Raw genomic sequence first — 20,380 nt, 5'->3', positions numbered from 1 at the left:
GAGCAAGGTAGCTTAGCGGTCCGCATCCAGAACCTAGTTAAGCAGGCCGGAGACCTACCCAGTCCCGGGCCCTGACAAGTGGTGGCAGGAGTGGGATGTGACAAGTTTCCTCATTTATTCAGCAAACATTTGTTGAACATAATATGCTACTCCTCCAGTCTCTGGGACAGAGCAGTGAGCAAGAACAAAATCGCTGCCTTTTTCTCGTGAGGAAAGGAGGTACTAAGAAACTGTACGTTAAATGTCTAAGGTAAATGGTGATTGAGTCTAGCAGGGGCGGAAGCCAGATAAAAGAGAGAATGAGGGTAGGGAGTGTGTACATTAAGGGAGAAGAAGAGTGGCGATTTTACAAAAGGATGTCAGGTAAGGGCTCCCTGAGAAGCTGGCATTTGTAAAATGGGAATACAGTGTCTACTTCTAGGGCTTGTGGTGGAGATTTAATAAGAAAATGCAAGGATTTGTTTTAAAAAAAAAATCTACACTACATCCAAAATGGACTTATGTGACGTCTAGAGATGTCCTCCTTCAGCCCAAAGGATGAGGGAACGTTCGCCAAAGCAGAACGGTTGGAATGTTGCCCAGAGCGGAACGTTGCTCGCAGAGGGAAGTTGGTCTGAACGGAAACATTAGTTTGGAGGGAACATAATGCCAACGAACCTTAGGTAGGAGAGGAACTCAGCCCGGGTATACTGTTACCTTGGTAACGCCGCGCGCCCAGCGGGCGGAGGCTGGGAAGGAAGGCGGGCACGTGTGGATGCACGGGGCGGGGCTTGCGGCGGAAGTGCTCTTTCCGCCACTGCTAGCTGGGAAGATGATGCGTTCAGTGTTAAAGTGGCTGTACTTCGGCCTGTGCAGCCTTTTGGTGGTGCCGGCGGAGGCCCCGAGCCCCGAAGACCCGCCCGAGCGGAGCCGGCCGTACGTAGTGCTGCGTGGGCAGAACCTGGGTGAGCAACCTCTGGCAGGCGGGAGGGGATGAGACCTACGCTGCCGCGGCTCTGTAAAGCCGGAGCCTGGCACGCGCGGGGCGGACGCGGGCAGGTGGTGGGCTTTGTGAAGGCGGGGGAGGAGGGTATAGGCGGAGACTCTCAGGGAGCCCCGCGACTCTATCTCCAAAGGACTGGGGCAGAAGGCCTGCGCTTTACCCTTTAGCGCAAGACGGGAGACCCAGTAGGCTCTCGGTTGCACGTGAACAATCTGGGATCCGCAGACCTAGGTCTCAGTCTGGGTTCCCTCATTTCTGGCTGTGTGGGATCAGGCTAGGCAACAGGGCGCATATTCTTCTTTCCCGAAGAGGCCAGTACTCATAGTAGTAACAGTAATCGACAGTTGTGCATTTCTTATATACAACGTGCTGGGCTAGGTGCTTTGTATACGCAAATTCATTTGAGCCCTGCAGTTGCTTAGTTAGAAAGGTGCAATTTTTCAACACTGTTTTACAGATAAGAAAACTGAAGCTCAGAATGTTTAAGTTATTTGCTTAAGATTACACAGCGAGGGCTGGACGCGGTGGCTCACGCCTGGCGGATGGATTGTTTTGAGCTCACACGTTCGAGTCCAGCCTGAGCAAGAGCGAGACCCAATCTCTAAAATTAAACACCCGGGCGTTATGGCGGGCGCCTGTAGTCCCAGCTACTTGAGAGGCTGAGGCAAGAGAATCGCTTGTGCCCAATAGTTGGAGGTTGTTGTGAGCAATGACGCCACCGCAGTCTACCGAAGGTGACAAAGTGACAGTCTCAAAAAAAAAAAAAAAAATTAAACAGCTAGGAAGGCTTAAGGGTCAGTACTAGAAGCTAGGTTTTATGAGGCTTGAAACAAGTTTTGAGTGACTCTCTTCAGCGCACGCACACGTATGTGTGCACGTGCTTTAGAAGGAGCCCTGAGGCTTAAAGCTTAACAAATTTCCGCAATAAATATGCCTCTTGTCAAAGTCTTCCTTTCCCACTTTAAATTCATCCATATATCTACAGAGTGGCCTGTAATATCATTTCTGGATTATTTTGACTCTACGTGCTACATGAACTCAGGGCCTTTCTGTACCAAGCATTCTGCTAAGTAATTTCTTCGCATTATCGCACTAAATCCTTTAGAACAGTGTTTCTCAACTTGGATATTACTATCCTTGGATATTACTATTCTTTTTCAAGAATCCTTTATCCTGCCGATGAGAGGGGCTATCCCACAGACTGTAAGATGTTTAGTGGCATCCCCAGCCTTCACCCTCTAGATTCCAGTAGCACCCCATAAGTCCAAGGTAATCAAAATGCCTGAATATATTGCCGAATGTCCCGGGGGAGGGGGAGCAAAATCCCCCTGGTTGAGAACCACAGCTGTAAAACAGTACTACTTAAGGCTTTCAAAACAAACAACACTAAAAACTAATCATTTACCACATAGTTTTTTGCTTTTTCTTTTTTTTTTTTTTTTGTAAGACAGAATCTATGTCACCCTCAGTAGAGTGCTATGGCATCTCAGCTCACACCAACCTCAAACTCTTTGGGCTCAAGCGATTCTCTTGCCTCAGTCTCCCAAGTAGCTGGGACTACAGGTACCTGCCACAACGCCTGGCTATTTTGTTGTTGTTGTCAGTGTTGTTTAGCAGGCCAAGCTGTGTTCGAACCCCGGTGTATGTGACCCATGCCCTTAACCACTGAGCTATGGGCACCAAACCGTCATTTACCACATAGTTTGAAAACACTGCCCTAAACAATCTTTTGCAGTGGACATTTTTTTTTAACCTCTGTAGAAGAGGAAACAAACACAGAAAGGTGGAGTAAGTTAAGTGAGGTCACATAGGAACCTAGAGGGTCTGACCCCCAAATCCTAAAATCTTGTCTGTTTTGCTGTGCTAATTGTCTGGGTGATAATAATGGTTTTCATTTGTCATGTTTGTTACCATGTTGAGTGCTTTCAAAGGTAACCATATTTAGGCCCCAGGAAGCCCTTGTGAGGTAGGTTTCATTTGTCCCATTTTATGGATACAGAAAATGAGACTTAATGATGAGAAGTGACTGTGGGGATGGACTGAAATAGTCTTCTAAGGTTCTGTCTGGGCCTGCCACTCATGCAACTGACACTACATGCAAAGTACAGGCAGGGGTAAGAAAGATTGAATGAAGCCTCGGATGGGTAGCGATCCAAATGGATATTGTGTACTTAACTCATGGTTTTAAGCTCTTCTCTATTTTTTTTAAAGCAGATTTCCAGTCTCCTGCATTCTTTGGGAGTTTTCATTTTTTTAGAGCCCTTCAGAAAATGGCTTAAATGGAATAAGACAGCCTTAACTCCATTGGAGTCAGAACATTAGAAACTCTGAATTTGGGACTTTTGAAAATTAGGTCAGGTATTTAGTTAACAAGGCCAATTTTGAGCCATGACATTTAGCTGACATTAAGTCATAGATTTTGTTTAACAGAGACCTTAAAAGTACTTCTGGCCTTCTGGAGTTATGACACACTTGTCACCTTTTTCTTCCTTCCTCCTCCTCATCACCAAAAAAAGATGATCTTTTTAGTCAGTTTTAAAATAATAACTGGGTTAAGTGTAGAAGGTGGGATCACAGATACTCCAGAATTACTGATTTAAATAAAACCATGGTCAAATCTTGGTCTTTCAGAAGAATAGTAGTCAAACTGGAGAAGAACCATGGTTATGCCCCAGCTGGAGCCTGGGATGGATCCACATTACTTAAAAACGTACACAGGCGCTGCCAAAGATAGCATCATTTTGAATGCTTCTCAAGATCTCTGAGATAGTTAGAAACAAGATTGTATATCACTGCTGCTGTTGACGAAATCTAACAGGTTTCTGGTTATGTCAGTAGTTTAAAACTTAAGGTCCTTGATCCTGCACCAACAGGGCTCAACTTCATAGGTTTGGTTCTCACCCAAGCACCTTGAAAATTTTAGATGTGAATCAACTCCCAAGGTCCTTGTCAAGGCTCATCTAGAGACTGATTACACCTCCAGGCATTAAAGGTGTGGTTGGGCTCCCTGCTATCCTTAACCCCCTATAATGGGATGGTTCTCCACACAGCAGCCAGAGGGATCTTTTTCCCAACTAAATCAGGTCAGATTAGTTTTCACCTACAACACTCCAGTGGCTTCTCTTTAAACCTACAATAGGGCGGTGCCTATGGCTCAGTGGGTAGGGTGCCAGCCCTGTATACCAAGGGCAGCAGTTTCAAACTGCAACAAAAAAATAGCCAGGCTTTGTGGCGGGTGCCTGTAGTCCCAGCTATTTAGGACACTGAGGCAAGAGAATTGCCTAAGCCTAGGAGTTGGAGGTTGCTGTGAGTGACACCACAGCACTCTACTGAGGGTGATAAAGTGAGACTCTGTCTCTACAAATAAATAAATAAACTTATAATAAAATTGGCTCAGGACCTGTGCTCAGTGGTTAGGGCGCTGGCCACACACTGGGGCTGGCAGGTTCAAACCCAGCCCCGGCCTGTCAAACAAGGACAACTACAACAATAAGAAAAAAATAGCCAGGCATTGTGGTGGGCATCTGTAGTCCCAGCTACTTGGGAGGGAGGCTGAAGCAACAGAATCACTTAAGCTCAAGAGTTTGAGGTTGCTGTGAGCCATAACACCTCAGCACTCTACCACTCTCCCGAGGGTATAGTGAAACTCTGTCTCAAAAAAATAATAATAATAAAATAAACTTATAATCAAATCCTTATTTCCTTCATGGTCATGAAGGCCCTGCATAAACGGGCTCCAGCCTTCCTCTCTGGCCTCCTTCCCTGCTTGCCTCTTTTCTGTTGAGTTGCAGGTTTGTTCTGGCCTCAGGACCCTTTGATGATCCTCTTGGGCCTGTGCCCTCTCCCTGCAGAGTGTCATGTGGCTAGGTCACTCCTCTCATAAAGGCTCCTCAGATTGTTCCTCCACTGCCCTGCTTTTTGTTACTCCTCCTTTTCCCCTCACTGGCACATTACTGTTTTCTTTGTGGCACATTAAGAAATGCGTCAAATACTCATTTCTCTCTCCCACATATATGGAGACAACTCAAAAAAGGGACTGTTCACTGCTGTTTGCCCAGTACCCAACACAGTGGCTGGCAGCAAGTGGCTTTTGCTAAATCATTGTCAACAAAGGGATGAATTACAGAACCTGGAGCTGCCATTATGAGATAACCTGTTTTCCCTTTGCAGTGTTGATGGGAACCATTTTCAGCATCCTGCTGGTGACCGTCATCCTTTTGGCATTTTGTGTCTACAAGCCCATCCGGCGTCGGTGACAGCCAAGCAAACAAGTTCTTCTACAAGTACTAGGGAACAGGATAAGTTGTGTTGCACATGGGCCAGTGGAGAAGTTGGAATCTGAACTTTCCTACTTAGAACTGACCTTTGGTTCAGATAATTGGTAAATGCTAAATGATTTAGAAAAAACATCAATTAGAAATTATTTTTTCCTAATTCTGTAATGCAAATAATAGGCCCCTGAGTCTGCCTCGCAGTGTTTTTTGTTTTTAGTTAGCTGTGCTTGTTAAAAGACCTGAAACCCAAGGTTCAGTGTAAAGATGGAGTGCTCCTAAGAAAGAAAACATAACCCTGTGTTTGTAAGAACCACACTGGAAATGACTAATCATTAACGCTTGAAAATATTAATAAGAGGAAGACTTACCACGTAGACATTCTCTATTTGAGAACCACTCAGTCACAACGGGTTAAGCATCACAAATGGTTTTCATTTCCTCTGAGGTGGGCTATAATACTCTGGTTGCAGTATCAGCATGGGGAACTTAGACCGTCTCTCCTCACCTTTATCTGGCTCTGCACACAGGTGCCCCCACTGAAGTCAGGGTCCCATCAGGTAGACCTGTTACTGCATACGCCCTTGGCCTGAAAGACTCTGGGGATGGACTGAAAGTATTATTAGTTGGCCCATCTGAAAAAGAACTCCATCCTGCTCAGACACATTGATGTCCCCCTGTTGTGTACTTAAGACCTTCCAGCCCACAGCCTAAACTTTTGGTAGCTTTTCAGATTTGGAATCTAAAAGCTCAGCAGGAGCTCCTTTCAGCCCAGGGTGGAAAGGTCTTAACCAGGAAAGTGCATGTGCTCTGTGCTGGAGTGTCTGTTTACACAGATGTAATCTCAACTTGTCAAAAGCTGCTATTATTTTGCACTGTTGGTGAACTGGATTTTTTTCCCCTATTGAAATGATACTTTTGTGCTTATAAAGTGCTTATCAATATTTATTTTCAGGTGCTTCTGGGACCTTAACTTTATTTTTAAATGGAGATGCTTATGTTCCATTCAAGCACAGCACTGATCTCTTTATTTTTGTTAACCTGTACTTAATGTGAAATAACTGATGTGGAATACTGTAACTGTTTAACTGAAGAATTTGTTTTTTGTAATGTTGAGCCATTGAAATGTTTGCTGTTTTGTGCTTTTGAGCAAAAATTGGCAATTAAAGTAAAATCACATATGTTGTTCTAGTAATTATTTCCCAGAGTGTTTGAAATGCAGGGTATGTATGTCTGAATCTGATCTAATCTCTTAGCGCTGTGAAGTGAAATTCTAAATTCATAGTGTGAAATAACACCCTTGACTCTAGGAAAAGCCATAATCCAACTCTCACGCTGGGCCAGGAGTTAGAAGACCTAGATTCTTATCCTAGCTCCAGTTGCAAAACAGGCTTAAAGTCTCCAGAGCCTCAGTTTTCTTATCTGTGTACCACATACACTGTTAACTGCTGTGAAGATGCAGTGATGTGAAAACTAATACAGATGTAAATAAATGAATCAGCACAGTTGGCCTGCCGCATAGAAGTTCATGGTTATAGCATGTGGCATTGACAGAATTCAGTCCCAGAAGCACATCCCCATCTCATCTGGAACACTGGTTTTGATGTACTGCCACAATATTTATTGCCATTTTTAGGATTTTAAATGGAAACACTAAAAATTTGCCAATCCTATAATCCTTGCCATTTGCTCAGTAATAACAGCAGTGGGCTCATATTCCAGTTTTCTGAAACAATTTTGCAGTTCCACACACAAATGTAAAATCCAGTCTAAATATTCTAATTTTATCATCTGTTTTTTATAAGATTTCATGCTAAAGACAGACAAATCTTTGTAGAAAGAGGCTTATTGCAAAGAGATGCCTAAAGATAAAAACATCAATTCTGGGAAAGAGAATTATACTAAAAATTTTATGCACCAAAGACTGGTCAACTTGTACTTTCAAGTGGAATTATTTTCCCTGGCCTTCATCTTTGGAGGCACAGGAGGAGGTGATAGCCAAACTCTAAACTTCATAACCACATTGTGCCAGTACCAATTCTGTACCCAAATGAACACATCCAATTAATTTGTATCAATCAGATAAAAATAAACTATATTAGCCAACACTAAACTTTCTTTAAAGAAGTCTTCCCATGTTGCTTGTGATTTAGGGGTTCTGGGATGTTATTAGCATGTTATATTTCTAGCTGGACCATAGTCTTAAGCCCACACATACAGAGGGTATCAAATATATATATATATACACACACATACACACACACATTTTAAGGGAAAAAAAACTATTAAATTTGTAATACTCAAGTCACATTTGACTTCTGCAATTACAAGAGGTGCTTAATTTCCGGCCAGGCAGGGTGGGCTCACACCTGAAGCACTCTGGGAGGCCAAGATAGGAGGATTGCTTGAACTCAGGAGTTTGAGACCAGCGTGAGCAAAAGCAAGACCGTTTCTACTAAAAATAGAAAAAAACAGCTGGGCATCATGGCACAGGCCTCTAGGCCCTGCTATGTGAGACGCAAGGCAAGAGGAGTGCTTGAGCCCAAGAATTTGAGGTTACTGTGAGCTATGATGATGGCACAGCACTGTATCTAAGGCAACAGAGACTCTGTCTAGAAAAAAACAAAACATGTAGTCAACTTTTGTTATCAGTATATATTATTATAATTTTAATACAGCTATTTCCTTTGTTAGGTGTATATATTTTGGGGGCACCCTCTGTATTTTTAGACTTTCAACTCCATCACCTTCACGAAGAGTCATTTGAAATTTCCATAGTTCAGTTCATCTTCCTTGACGTCATCTGTGGTGTGGTCAGCGGGAGGCTGGAACCAGGACAATTCTCTTTCCTGTCATTTTTTTTCCTTTCTTGTCATTTAGAACAGACTCTTCCACATTATATAATGTGTGGCAAGCTTTTTCACAGAGCAAAGTACCTTAGAAACTTTGTTAGCCTTAGTAACAAAGGGTTACTTACCTTTATCCTAGCAGTATCTAATGTGCAGAAGTTTCCCAATTAAAGTTCTGCTGATAAAGGAGCCACTTGTTTATGAACCTAAAGAAACTATCCAGTTGTAAACTAAATAATCCATAGATGTTGCACCTCTTGGCCTAAGAATACAAGCAGTCCCCAAGTTACAGACATCTGACTGACATACAACTTGCACTTAACAGAAGCTGTTACAGTAAATCCCTGAGTTACAAACATCAACTGATATATGACTTACACTTGATGAGCGGGGCTATTACAGGTAATAGGTAAACGTACCTGTGCCAGCTTTCATACAAATTCAACTTAAGAACAAACCAACAGAACCTTATCTTGTTTGTAACCGGGACTACCTGTAACAGTTTTCTTCATGGTGTTCTCATGGCTCAAAGTACTGGTGTTTACTTTTTGACAAAAGCAAAGCAGCTCCTTTACGTCTTTCTGGAACCCAAACATTTTTATTTGCCACTGCTCTTTGTTTTTAATACCACCATATTTAGATATAGAATGAGTTTGGACAAAGATCACCCTCATAAAGCACTCTGGCTTCAAAGGAGAGATACATTCACTCTGAGATTTGGGGTTGGCTTGGCTTCCCTTACCCAACAAGTGCCAGTCCGCCTCCAGGAAAACCAGGGAGGAGTCTCAGAGCAGACCCAACACTGGCTTGGTTTTAGTTTCCATTTGTAGCCGTGGGGTCTATAACTTCAGCCCAGGAAGGCTGAAGGCAGCATGCTACTTTGTAATCCTGTACAACAGTACTGTGACATGTTTTAATGTTCTCCTGACAGACAATAGGAGTGTGGGTGCAACCAGCAACTAGAAAAAAACATGAGAAGACTCAAAGACTGGAATATTATATGAGCACCCTAAGGAAGCAGTCTTTATTTGCATTTTAAGAGTGAACAGGTATTTGAAAAATGCTGCAACAGGTTGATATGATGCTCAGTCCCTTTTTATATGACTCCCTGGCGAGAAAATCGGAGACCTTGGGGAGCAGAGCAATGGAATGCAAACGTAGAAGTTACCTATGATTCACCATAGTGAGTAAACAACATGGCCTAACTGCAGCCATTCCCAAGAATTGTGTCTTCACACCAACAATGTTTACTTCATGTAAACAAGTAAACAAAAATGCCAAGCCGCATATTTGAAACAAATGTGAAGTTGCCTATACTGGCCTTGTGTGTACAGAAGGAATTTTGGTGAGACCATGACAAAAAAGGCAGATGGTTATATGGGATTAAAAGCACAATTCTTTTGTGTCTAGGAACATCTCACTGTCGACACTAACTGTATGATATGTTAACTGGAACAGTACTTTATGTTTCTCTTCCTATCCTAAAAGAAGCGCAACAGAGGAAACAGATGCCAAACAGAGGAGGGTATTGTTAACCGGGATATTTCAGTGCAGTCTGTGGGAATGAACACGCGGGCCAGCGTGAGTGGTGCCCTCAGCTGTATTCCACAGAGTTCTGTGTGTTGTGTGATGGTTATTTACAAGAGGGTTTGACAAAATAGTTAACTACTAAAGGTATCCAAAAAAGGCCTGAGAAAATCTGGTTAAAATGTATAACCTTGTATTGCTACTGATGGGAGTAGTTGTTTTTATATCTTTTAAAAATAATAAAAATTCTGTTAAAAAATATATTTATCCAGAAAGATGCTGAACTCTAAAAAGCAATGTGGAATCATTTTCCCTTTAGAATGAAGAGCCAGTGAACTCTGTTTTAAGCTCCTTTTCTAATTTCAAATCCAGCTTTCCTCTCAAGTAAGACTAGGCATGCAATGGAGTTTTCCTAGGTTTTTACATGGAAATCCTTCACTAGGGCAGGCGTAGAACAGGTTTGGTTGTAGGCTGTTCTAGTACTTTGGCTAGCTTGCCCACTTCAAGAACAAGCCTCAGATTCCTCTAGCTCAGTGGTTCTCAACCTGTGGGTACGACCCAGGAACTGTATTAAAGGGCCACGGCATTGAGAACCACTGCTCTAGCTGCTCCTTCAGACAGGATTAGCTGCCTTTGATTTAGCCAGAAGGATCCTGCTTTCAAAGGAATTGCCTTTATAAGTTCAAATCAGATCCCTCAATAAGTGGAGTGAGGTGGTTTGAAACAATTAGTAATTTTTAAGGCTAAGGCAACAGCCACGGTCATTTGTATATCTTAATTTGATGCAAATAGTTAATCATAATCTAAAATAGATACTGTACATATCTCCTCTTTAACTTCAGCTGGGGATGGATGGAAGGAATGGAATAATACGGAGATGGAGGAGGGAATAATGACAATGTCCTAGAAACCCTGTATAAAGGTAAAAATAAAGAGTAGATCAACACAGATTACCCATTTCTTTGGTGAACAGTAAAGAAATGCCTCAAACTCTCATAAACCACACTCTACTGCTGCCGCTTCTCTCATATATAAAAGCACCCTGACTCTGCAATAACTTGTTATCACTCCTTAATAAAAATGTATCTACAAACTTGCAGGGATTGGGGTTTTGTCTAAAGCTGGTAGTAAAAACGTGACCTGCAAGCCAATACAGCTAATGGAAAGTGACAATGCTCTCTTCCCCGTGGCCTAAAGATAGGGCCTGCCAATCCCAGGCCCTTCACCCTGGGGAGCGTCCTGGGTGAGCCTAGGAATCCCTGGTTCTGCACCTGGGTAAAGAAGGGGCAGCTGCCATCTGCTGCACACACGAGGTGCAGGCCCTTAGCCCTGGGGCCCTGGTTGCCAACATCCATGGCAACCCAGAGCCTCTGCTTTGTGCAGCCTATGGGCAGAAATGTCTACTTGTCAGTGAGTGACAGCTGTAAGACTTGCTGGAGCTCAGCCTCTTCCTCCTGGAGTCGGAGCTCCTGTTCCTCCAGCTCTTTGGCAGAGAGCTCCATGGCTAGCTGCAAGTCACTATCAAAACTGCTCATATCAGTTGGGGCACCAGAGCATGGGCCTTCAGTGCTGGTGAGGAGGCTCTCCTGGATGGCCCTAGGTTGGAAAATGGGAAAAAATAAGACAGTCATTATTATTATAACCATGGCGCAGCAGCAGCAGCTACTTTTTCTTAATTGCTTACTAAGTGCACATAGTGCCAGATACTTTACATGCACAATGCCATTTAATACTACATAGCTCTGGGGTAGGTGCTGTATACAAATGAGAAACCAAAGGCTCAGGGAGGTTAAGAAACCTGGCCAAGATGACACCACTACTAAGTGATGGAGCTGAACTTTGATATGTTTAAAAGGAAAACCCAGGTTCTTCATCAACCCATTCTCACAAATGCCTAAAGTATAAGAAGATGGTTTGTAAGATGAATCTTGAGTTCTTCTTCTTTTTTTTTTTTTTGAGACAGGAGCCTCAAGCTGTCCCCCTGGGTAGAGTGCCATGGCATCACAGCTCACAGCAACCTCCAACTCCTGGGCTCAAGCGAGTCTCCTGCCTCAGCCTCCCAAGTAGCTGGGACCACAGGCGCCCGCCACAACGCCCGGCTATTTTTTGGTTGCAGCCATCATTGTTGTTTGGTGGGCCCGGGCTGGATCTGAACCCACCACCTTAGGTGTATGTGGCTGGCGCCTTAGCCACTTGAGCCACAGGCACCGAGCCAAGTTGTCCTTCTTTAAAAAAAGATAATCTAATCATCTCTGTGGATTTTCCTCAAAATTTCCCATATTTATATATAAACTTCCCACTGAAGACATTTATACTCTGTGATCATCTCTTCATAGAAGAACAAACCAATCAGAAAACATTGGTGCTTTTCTCCCAATGGTGCTGACCTATGAACTAGGCAACAGTTCTATCACTCATTCCTGGACACTGGTTATGGAAAGTTCAGACCTATTTTCATGAGTAACTGCTACAACAGGAAGCACAGCACCACACAACTGCCTAGGGACCAAACACATGGCACAGTGCATGTGCCCATGTATTGAGCACCTGTGTCAACCTCAATTTAACAAAGTTACATCAATCACCTCTCAAACTGGTCTTCATAGGCATGTGTCTGGCTGATCCCACCATTTGAAGCTGGTCCTAGAAGTTCCTAGCAAAAAAAAACATGATAGACATGAATACCTCTTAGAAGGAATGGGTTCCCTACTGATGAGGAAACAAAAGCAGCAAGGGCAAAATTTAAAACATTTATGTGCTAGGCTTGGCGCCTCCTGTAGCTCAGCAGCTAGAGCGCCAACCACATACACCAGAGCTGGAGGGTTCGAATCCAGCCCGGGCCTGCCAAATAACAATGACAACTACAACCAAAGAAATAGCTGGGCATTGTGGCAGGTGTCTGTAGTCCTAGCTACTTGGGAGGCTGAGGCAAGAGAACCACATAAGCCCAAGAGTTTGAGGTTGCTGTGAGCTGTGACATCATGACATTCCACAGAGGGTGACATAATGGGACTCTGTCTCAAAAAAAAAAAAAAATTTATGTGCCCATTATTGATAGTGCTGTGTAAAGAACCAATAGGGACTTGGGTTACCTTGCAAACACCACCTACATGTCAGATAGTATGACATATGCCACAGCCTGACTCACAGCCATACTATGAGTCATACTTTTCATACTTTCCACAAAATCACTCTATTAAAAACAGCTCACCTTGTGCAGAGTTTAAATGACGAAAGCAGGCAATTCTTTTAGGGCAAGATTAGAAGACAATCCACTATTCATAGTCTTTGACTTTGACTACTCTCCTTAGCAAACTTATGATCAAACAAGGCTTATGTAGATACTCGGGGGAAGAGATAAGGTCACTGACATTGGGAAAGGGAAAGCATACTGAGCTGACAGTGATGCCCAGGGTGGGGTCTTCTCCCAGGAGGCCTCCCAAAGGGACTATGCCTGCTCCAGGGTTTGGCTCTCAGCCTAGCAGCCTCAGAAACCAGAATGGGTCTGGGAAGGGGTCCATGATGGTGGCAAGGCGAAATGAAGGAGGGTACTCAGATCACCCAAGCTCTGAGACTCAAGGACAAAACCAGAAAGCCATAGCCTGAGCCAGTGGGGATGCTAGAGTGTGGGTACTATTCTCAAAGCTTAGCAGCCCTGTAAAAGCAGGGGTCAGGGCTGCATCACCAAAGAATTCCCAGTGCCTGACAAAAATCAGACACTCTGCAAATGGCTGCTGAATGAATGATAGAAAGAGAAAAAACCAACAAAGCAATAAACAGACACACCAGAGTCTGTGTCCAGACTCCAGAGGCAGATCAGTCCTCAACTTAGTAGAGCCAAGAGCACAGGAGGGAAGGGACAGTGTTCTATTGGGGAAAGAGGACCTCAAGTCTTGGATTGTAGATAAGGCCTGGAGGGAGAACAATATAAAAGTTGACTGTTCTGTTGGGCAGGGTGGTGTGCCCTATAGTCTCAGCCATTCAGGAGGCTGAAGCGGGAGGATTACTTGAGCCTGAGAGTTCAAGACTGAAGTGAGCTATGATTATACCAGTGCACTGCAGCCTGGGCAACACAGTGAGACCCCATTTCAAAAAAAAAAATAAGTAGCTCTTCTTACACAAGTCTGTTCTGTCCTTACCTCTGCATTTCACTAGAGACACAGAGTTTAAGGAGATGATACCCCCTGGGGAGGGAGTTGGGATTAAAATCCACATAACTACTTTCATCTGAGGCTACCAACCATGGATAATCTTCCAGAAAAAATATGATAGTATGAATTAACATGAATTTACTGCTTTAGTACTAGAAAATTATAAAGCACAACTTGAGCTACATGGGTGAATATGAATAAAAACAAAGTCTATCTGAAGATATCCTGTGACTGGTGCTGACGGGGTTATGCAGATGGTCTCTTACATAACAAGATTTTGTGAAGAGTCTAGGTGCATAAAATATAAAAATTATCTGAGTAAATGCCGTGAGTGTGCCAAACTTGTTCTTTAGAATAAGTCTTCTACTTTAGCCCCAAACAGGCCAAACTAGAAGGTGTGCCCTCCCAAGCCTTACCATGTATTCTGACAACACACCTGACTCCTATTGGACTCCAGCAGGCTCTGCTGGATGGCAAACTGCATTATCTCATAATCTTCATCTTGCAAATGCACATTTCTGCCATTGTCTTGAATGTGGTAAGATTCAGGAATTTCAAACACAGACTGATCGACCTCAAAGTTTGTGACATGGGAAGCTGAAACACAAAAGGCATCCAGTGTCTGAGTTATTACAATTAATTTCTACTCCAACTTTTTAAATTTTTTCTTTTTTTTTTTTTTTTTAGACAAGAGTCTCAAGCTGTTGCCCTGGGTTGAGTGCTGTGACATCATAGCTCACAGCAACACCTCTAACTAGGGCTCAAGTGATCCTTCTTCTTCGGTTTTTTCTATTTTTAGTAGAGATGGAAGTCTTGCTTTTTTGTTCAGGTTGGCCTCGAACTCATGAACTCAAAACTATCCACCTGCCTTGGCCTCCCGGAGTGCTAGGATTACAGGTGTGAGCCACTATGCCCAGCCAATACTTTTTAAATTTAAAAAAAAAAAAAAAGAAGAAAGGACCCAATTGATAATAAAGTTTGTGATTATGTGAAAGATTATGAGAGAGAATAATGATAACAGAAAAAAATACACAAGTATGGCCTTTTCTTGGCCTTGTTTTAGTGAAAAAATAATATAAAGTACAGAATGTGTAAAATGAAAAGTGAAAACTTCTCTCCTTAGTCCATCCTTACTGTGAGTATGCACGTTTAAACATATACACAGTCACGCCAATGTGTTTTTTTCCTTTTGTTTGTTTGTTTTAGGGGGACTTTGGGGAGACAGAGTCTCACTCTGTTGCTCTGGACTAGAGTACCATGGCCTCAGCCTACCTCACAGCAACCTCAAACTCCTGTGTTGGAGCAATCCTCCTGCCTCAGCCTCCTGAGTACCTGAGACTACAGGCCTCGCCACCATGCCCAACTAGTTTTTCTATTTTTAGTAGAGATGGGGTCTCCCTTTGCTCAGGCTGGTCTTGAATTCCTAAATTCAAAGGATCCTCCCACCTCAGCCTCTCACATTGCTAGGATTACAGGTGTGAGCCACCACATCTGGCCTATTATTTCCTTTTGTATTATGTAGTATGGTAAACATATAAAAGAAAGTATATAAAATATCTGAACACTTACAAGAAAAATGACAATAAAAACAAATGCCTGTGTACTAAAACACAGAATACTACAAATACTACACCCCAGTTATACCCACTTCTTAACAATGTCCCTTCCTCCTCTCTAGAGTTAAATATACAATGCAGAATAGTGCTTTTCACTATCTAGTAGCTCTTCTCTGGAGTTGCGTCATATGTATATAATTTTAATAGTTTGGTTTAGCTTGTTTTTGAATTCAACACAAATGCAGTTATCACTGTTGTTTAGCTGGCCTGGGCTGGGTTCGAACCTGTCAGCCTCGGTGTATGTGGCCGGTGTCCTACTCACTGAGCTACAGGTGCCAAGCCTCAACATTAGGTTCTGAAATTCACTTAGATGTACATGGCAGTGCATTTTTATCTTTATCACTGTGTGTCATTTCATTGTATTAATACAGCACAATTAGCATATTCTACAATCTCAGGACATATGGGTAGTTTCCAGATTTCTGCTGTTATGAATGATGCTACTGTCCCTTATTGGGATCTCCAGATACCCACATGTACAAGTTTCTCTCGGGTACATACTAGGAAGTGCGAAGTCACAGGGTATACACATGTACAATTTACTAAGTAATGTCAATTTTTTTTTCAATAAATTATACCAATTTATTCTTCCTTGCAAAAATAGATAAGTATTCTTTTGCTGCACAATCTCACATACACACATTACCCAATTTTATTGCTACTAGGGAGTGTAAAGTTGTATATAGTTGTTGAGTTCAATTGTTTCTATTTGAAGTTTTAATTTACATATATTAAAATGCTACCTTTTAACTCCTTATACTGGAAGACTAAAGAAGAAAAACTATAGGATCAATAGTTGCATAAAAAGCATTTGACAAAAATCAATACTTAATACCAATAGAAACTCTCAGCAAACTAGGAATATAAGAAAAGCATCTCCTCAACCTAATAAAGGATATCTACAAAAAAACTGACAGCTAACATCATAGCTAATGATGAAACACCCATTCTTCCCTGAAATCGGGAACGATGCAAGGATGTCTTTCTTACCACCTTTATTCAGCACTGTACTGGACATCCTAGCTAATGTAATAAGGCAAGACAAAGAAATAAAAAGTTTAAAGATTGGAAAGGAAAAAGTAAAATTGTCTTTATTTACAGACATAATCATGTCTGTAAGAAATTCTAAGGAATCTTCTAAGTCAAATGAATTTAATAATGTTACAAGATACAAGATTAAAATATAAAAATAAGTATTTCTATATTCTATTAACTGGAAAATAAAATTAATAAGTCAATTTACTTATTTAATAAGTCAATAGCATCTAAAAGCATGTATTGGATTGATGGCAAAGGAACATGTGGAAATTTGGGGGCATTTAAAAATGCTCTCCATCTTGATTGTAGTGGTAGTTATATGATGCATGTGTTGAAATGTATGGGAACTGTCACACTTAAAATGGGAGCATTTTATGTATGTTACACCTCAATAAAGTTGATTTTTAAGAACATGCTGTCTTTGCTTTTTTTGTTTTTTAAAGACAGAGTCTCACTTTGTTGCCCTCGGTAGAGTGCTGTAGCATCACAGCTCACAGCAACCTCCAGCTCTTGGGCTTAGGTGATTCTCTTGCCTCAGTCTCCCAAGTAGCTGGGACTACAGGCGCCCGCCACAACGCCCGGCTATTTTTTGTTGCAGTTTGGCCAGGGCCAGGTTTGAACTCACCATCCTTGGTATATGGGGCCAGAGCCCTACCGACTGAGCCACAGGCACCACCCAAGAACATGCTATCTTTTTAATACAAGAAGAATCATACCTACTCTACAAATTGTTTTTCACTTAATCTAAAATAAATCAAAAATTTTCTTTTACCCACAAAACACAGAGATCTGCTTTGTAAGATACTCCAATTTCAAACTGAATAATTAGTATAATGATTGAACATATGAATATTTTTTAGCACACAGAAAATTTTTTTACCTGAATTGGCCTGCGCCCCATCCACATTTTGAGATACAGTTTCTTCAGCAGTGCTACAGCCATTAACATTCCCAAATGTAATCCGTGCATTTAAGACATGAAACAAGGGAATTTCTAACAAAATAAAAGCTTTCATAAGTAAATTTTACTGAGAATAATATTTACTGAGTGCTTACTATGCTAATACTATGCCAAGCACTTTTTATAAATATAATTTCATTTAATCCCCATAACCACCCTCCCCAATATACAGATTCGAAAACTGAGACTAAGAGAGTTAAACATTTTCTCCTAGATCTCAAGTGAGTAAGTGACTAAGCCAGGATAGGATTCAAGTGTCATAAATATGAAATCATCCAAAATTAAAATTCCTCATGAGTAGTATGTATTACATATAGCATTTGCATACTAGTTTGGATTCTAAAACATATTTAAGTATCAAAGGATCTTGGTGTCAATTGTCTTCCTCAAATTAAGTATCTAGTTTGAAGTTTATATCTGTCAGTACTATTTGTAAATAGAACTGATGGTTGACGACCTCTTAATTTTGTTATGAAAAATAAGCCAAGAACATATTTCTTCAAATCAAATTAAACCAGAGGATAATTTTGGCCTCCTCTATTAAGTCTATTACATGCTACTTTGTGCTCAAAGTGCTCCAATTCCCTGAAGCACATTCTTCCACCCACAAAAACAGGCAGAACCTACAAGTGTTGCTGAGGTCTATTTAACAGTACCTATTTTGACAGGAAATCCAGGTGGGAATTCTAATTTGATGAAATCTCTCAATCTTGCAAAATGAGCACTAGTTCGAGCCATTAGGTCAATAATGGGAATGACCTGTTCCACGAGAGAGAGAGGAAATTCTTCACACATCCATAGTGTTGCTTTAAACCTGCAAGATTCAACCAAGAAAAGACTGAGTCCTCATCTACCAGACGGGAAAAGGATATTAATGCTCTGCAATAGGCTAGAGAGCATCAGCCTGCTTATTCTACACTCTCCCCAGTGAACTCTTAATTCAGAGCTATTGCGGATCTAGAACAGTGTTTCTTGACCTTTTTTATCTCACAGCATATGTGAACCTATAGTTAAACTTCTGTGGCACACTTAAATTATGTGGATCAAAAAAAAAAGTAAAGGCCAGGTGCAGTGGCTCACACCTGTAATCCCAGCACTAGGGAGGCAAAGGTGGGTGGACTGCCTGAGCTCATAGGTTTGAGACCAGCGTGAGCCAGAGCAAGACCCTGTCTCTAAAAATAGCTGGATGCTGTGGTGGGCGCTTGTAGTCCCAGCTACTCAGGAGGCTAGGGCAAGAGAATCACTTACGCCCAAGAGTTTGAGGTTACTGTGATCTATGATTCCACGGCACTCTACCAAGGTTAACAAAGCAAAACTCTGTCTCAAAAAAAAAAGTGTTAAAAAAAAGAATATATTTACTGTACTTTGAACTTATTTCAAAAATAATTTATGGGGCAGCACTTGTGGCTCAAGGAGCAGGGTGCCGGCCCCATGTGCTGGAGGTGGCAGGTCAAGCCCAGCCCTGGCCAAAAACTGCAAAAAATAATAATTTATGATCTTTAAAAATTTTTGCAACACACCTAAGATCCTCTCATAGAACACCAGTGTAAAAACCACTGGTCTAGAACTACAAGGAATTCAGCTCACCCTGAAATCTGGCAATCAGGGGAAATGACCTACACTACAACTTGCCACTGGATCAGCCTTAAATGACAAGCTAGAAGACATTGATAGCTGGTGGAAAACATTTCATTTGATCAGCTGAAGCTTGTTGACAGTTAAAAAAAATAACGAATTTCTACAAGCAATCTCTATTCTATTTGGAAAAGGGCTAATAACATGAGCGATCTAGGCTCGGCTCCTGTAGCTCACTGGTTAGGGCGCCGGCCACATACACCGGGGCTGGCAGTTTGGAACCCAGCCAGGGCCTGCTAAACAACAATGACAACTACAACAACAACAAAAAATAGCCAGGCCTTGTGGCAGGTGCCTGTAGTCCCAGCTACTTGGGAGGCTGAGGCAAGAGAATTACTTAAGCCCAAGAGTTTGAGGTTGTTGTGAGCTGTGGCACCACTGCACTCTACCAAAGGTGACATAGTGAGACTCTGTCTCCAAAAAAAAAATGAGTGATCTACTGTTAGCTTTCATAGCATAAAGTAATTTAAACATTATTTTTTTGAAAAAGGGGCAGAGGAACAACCAAACATAAACAGCATAAAACAGCAAGACTTCTGAAATAATCCATGAGTTGAAAAAGGCAGCTGAATCTCTCTTACTTCTGAGTTCTAATCGTCAGCTCTTTTGGCCTTCCGATGTCCCTGTCTTTCAGATCAAACTCTTCGTTGAAGTACTCATCAGGTGTGATAGCTGTGGGGTTGTTTGCGGTGGCACATTCCGTAGTAAGGTCCTGCCAAGCCAGAACTCAGGAGAGTCAGAAATGCCAAATGATGTTCACAAGTGGAGGCCTGCCACACTCAGTCTGTGAGGTAGACATGTTAACCAGCTACAGATCAGGAAGCTTCAGTCATTAACTTCTTTTTATTAAGTGACTGCACAGAACAAGAAAACCTACAAAGTGCCACCAAACTCCATAGCAAGTCTAAGGATTTCTCCACTTTAAAATATTTCCCCACTCTTCTTTACATTTTTCTCTCCTGATTACACAAGAGAGAAAGAAATACCTGAAAGCACATGAGATTTGGAAGACTTCAAGTTCCAGCTCTGTCACTGTGTAACTTTGACAATGAAAAGGTAATTTCATTTTTCTGACCCTCAGGGACACCCACTACATCAATTTCATATAATTATCATGAGAATCAAGTAAGAAAATGTTTGCTAAGGTGCTCTGTTAACAATATAAAATCCTGGGCGGGGAATGTGGTTCAGTGGGTAGGGCGCTGGCCCCATATACCAAGGGTGTCAGGTTCGAACCCGCCCCGGCCAAACTGCAACAAAAAATAGCCGGGCATTGTGGCAGGCACCTGTAGTCCCAGCTACTCAGGAGGCTGAGGCAAGAGAATTGCCTAAGCCTAGGAGTTGGAGGTT

At 42.1% G+C, this 20,380-nt stretch overlaps 1 protein-coding gene across 1 annotated transcript in view; it reads right to left on the bottom strand.

Annotated features, from left to right (window-relative positions):
• Positions 1-9,091: 9,091 nt before the first annotated feature.
• Positions 9,092-20,380, bottom strand: part of ANKRD13A (ankyrin repeat domain 13A) — a 38,617-nt gene continuing 27,328 nt past the window's right edge. The window contains exons 9-14 of the mRNA XM_023513238.1: positions 19,612-19,742; positions 18,052-18,209; positions 17,315-17,428; positions 14,217-14,377; positions 12,215-12,282; positions 9,092-11,225 (exon numbers count right to left, since the gene is read on the bottom strand). Of these exons, the coding sequence (XP_023369006.1) occupies positions 11,030-11,225; positions 12,215-12,282; positions 14,217-14,377; positions 17,315-17,428; positions 18,052-18,209; positions 19,612-19,742 (828 nt within the window). The 3' untranslated portion in view covers positions 9,092-11,029. The remainder of the gene's footprint in view (positions 11,226-12,214; positions 12,283-14,216; positions 14,378-17,314; positions 17,429-18,051; positions 18,210-19,611; positions 19,743-20,380) is intronic.

Source organism: Otolemur garnettii, unplaced genomic scaffold (genome assembly GCF_000181295.1).
Source record: "Otolemur garnettii isolate 467f Iridium unplaced genomic scaffold, OtoGar3 scaffold00038, whole genome shotgun sequence".
Taxonomy (NCBI): Eukaryota; Metazoa; Chordata; class Mammalia; order Primates; family Galagidae; genus Otolemur; species Otolemur garnettii.
Note: the sequence above shows the minus strand (reverse complement) of the source record. Positions and strands in the feature narration are given on the sequence as shown.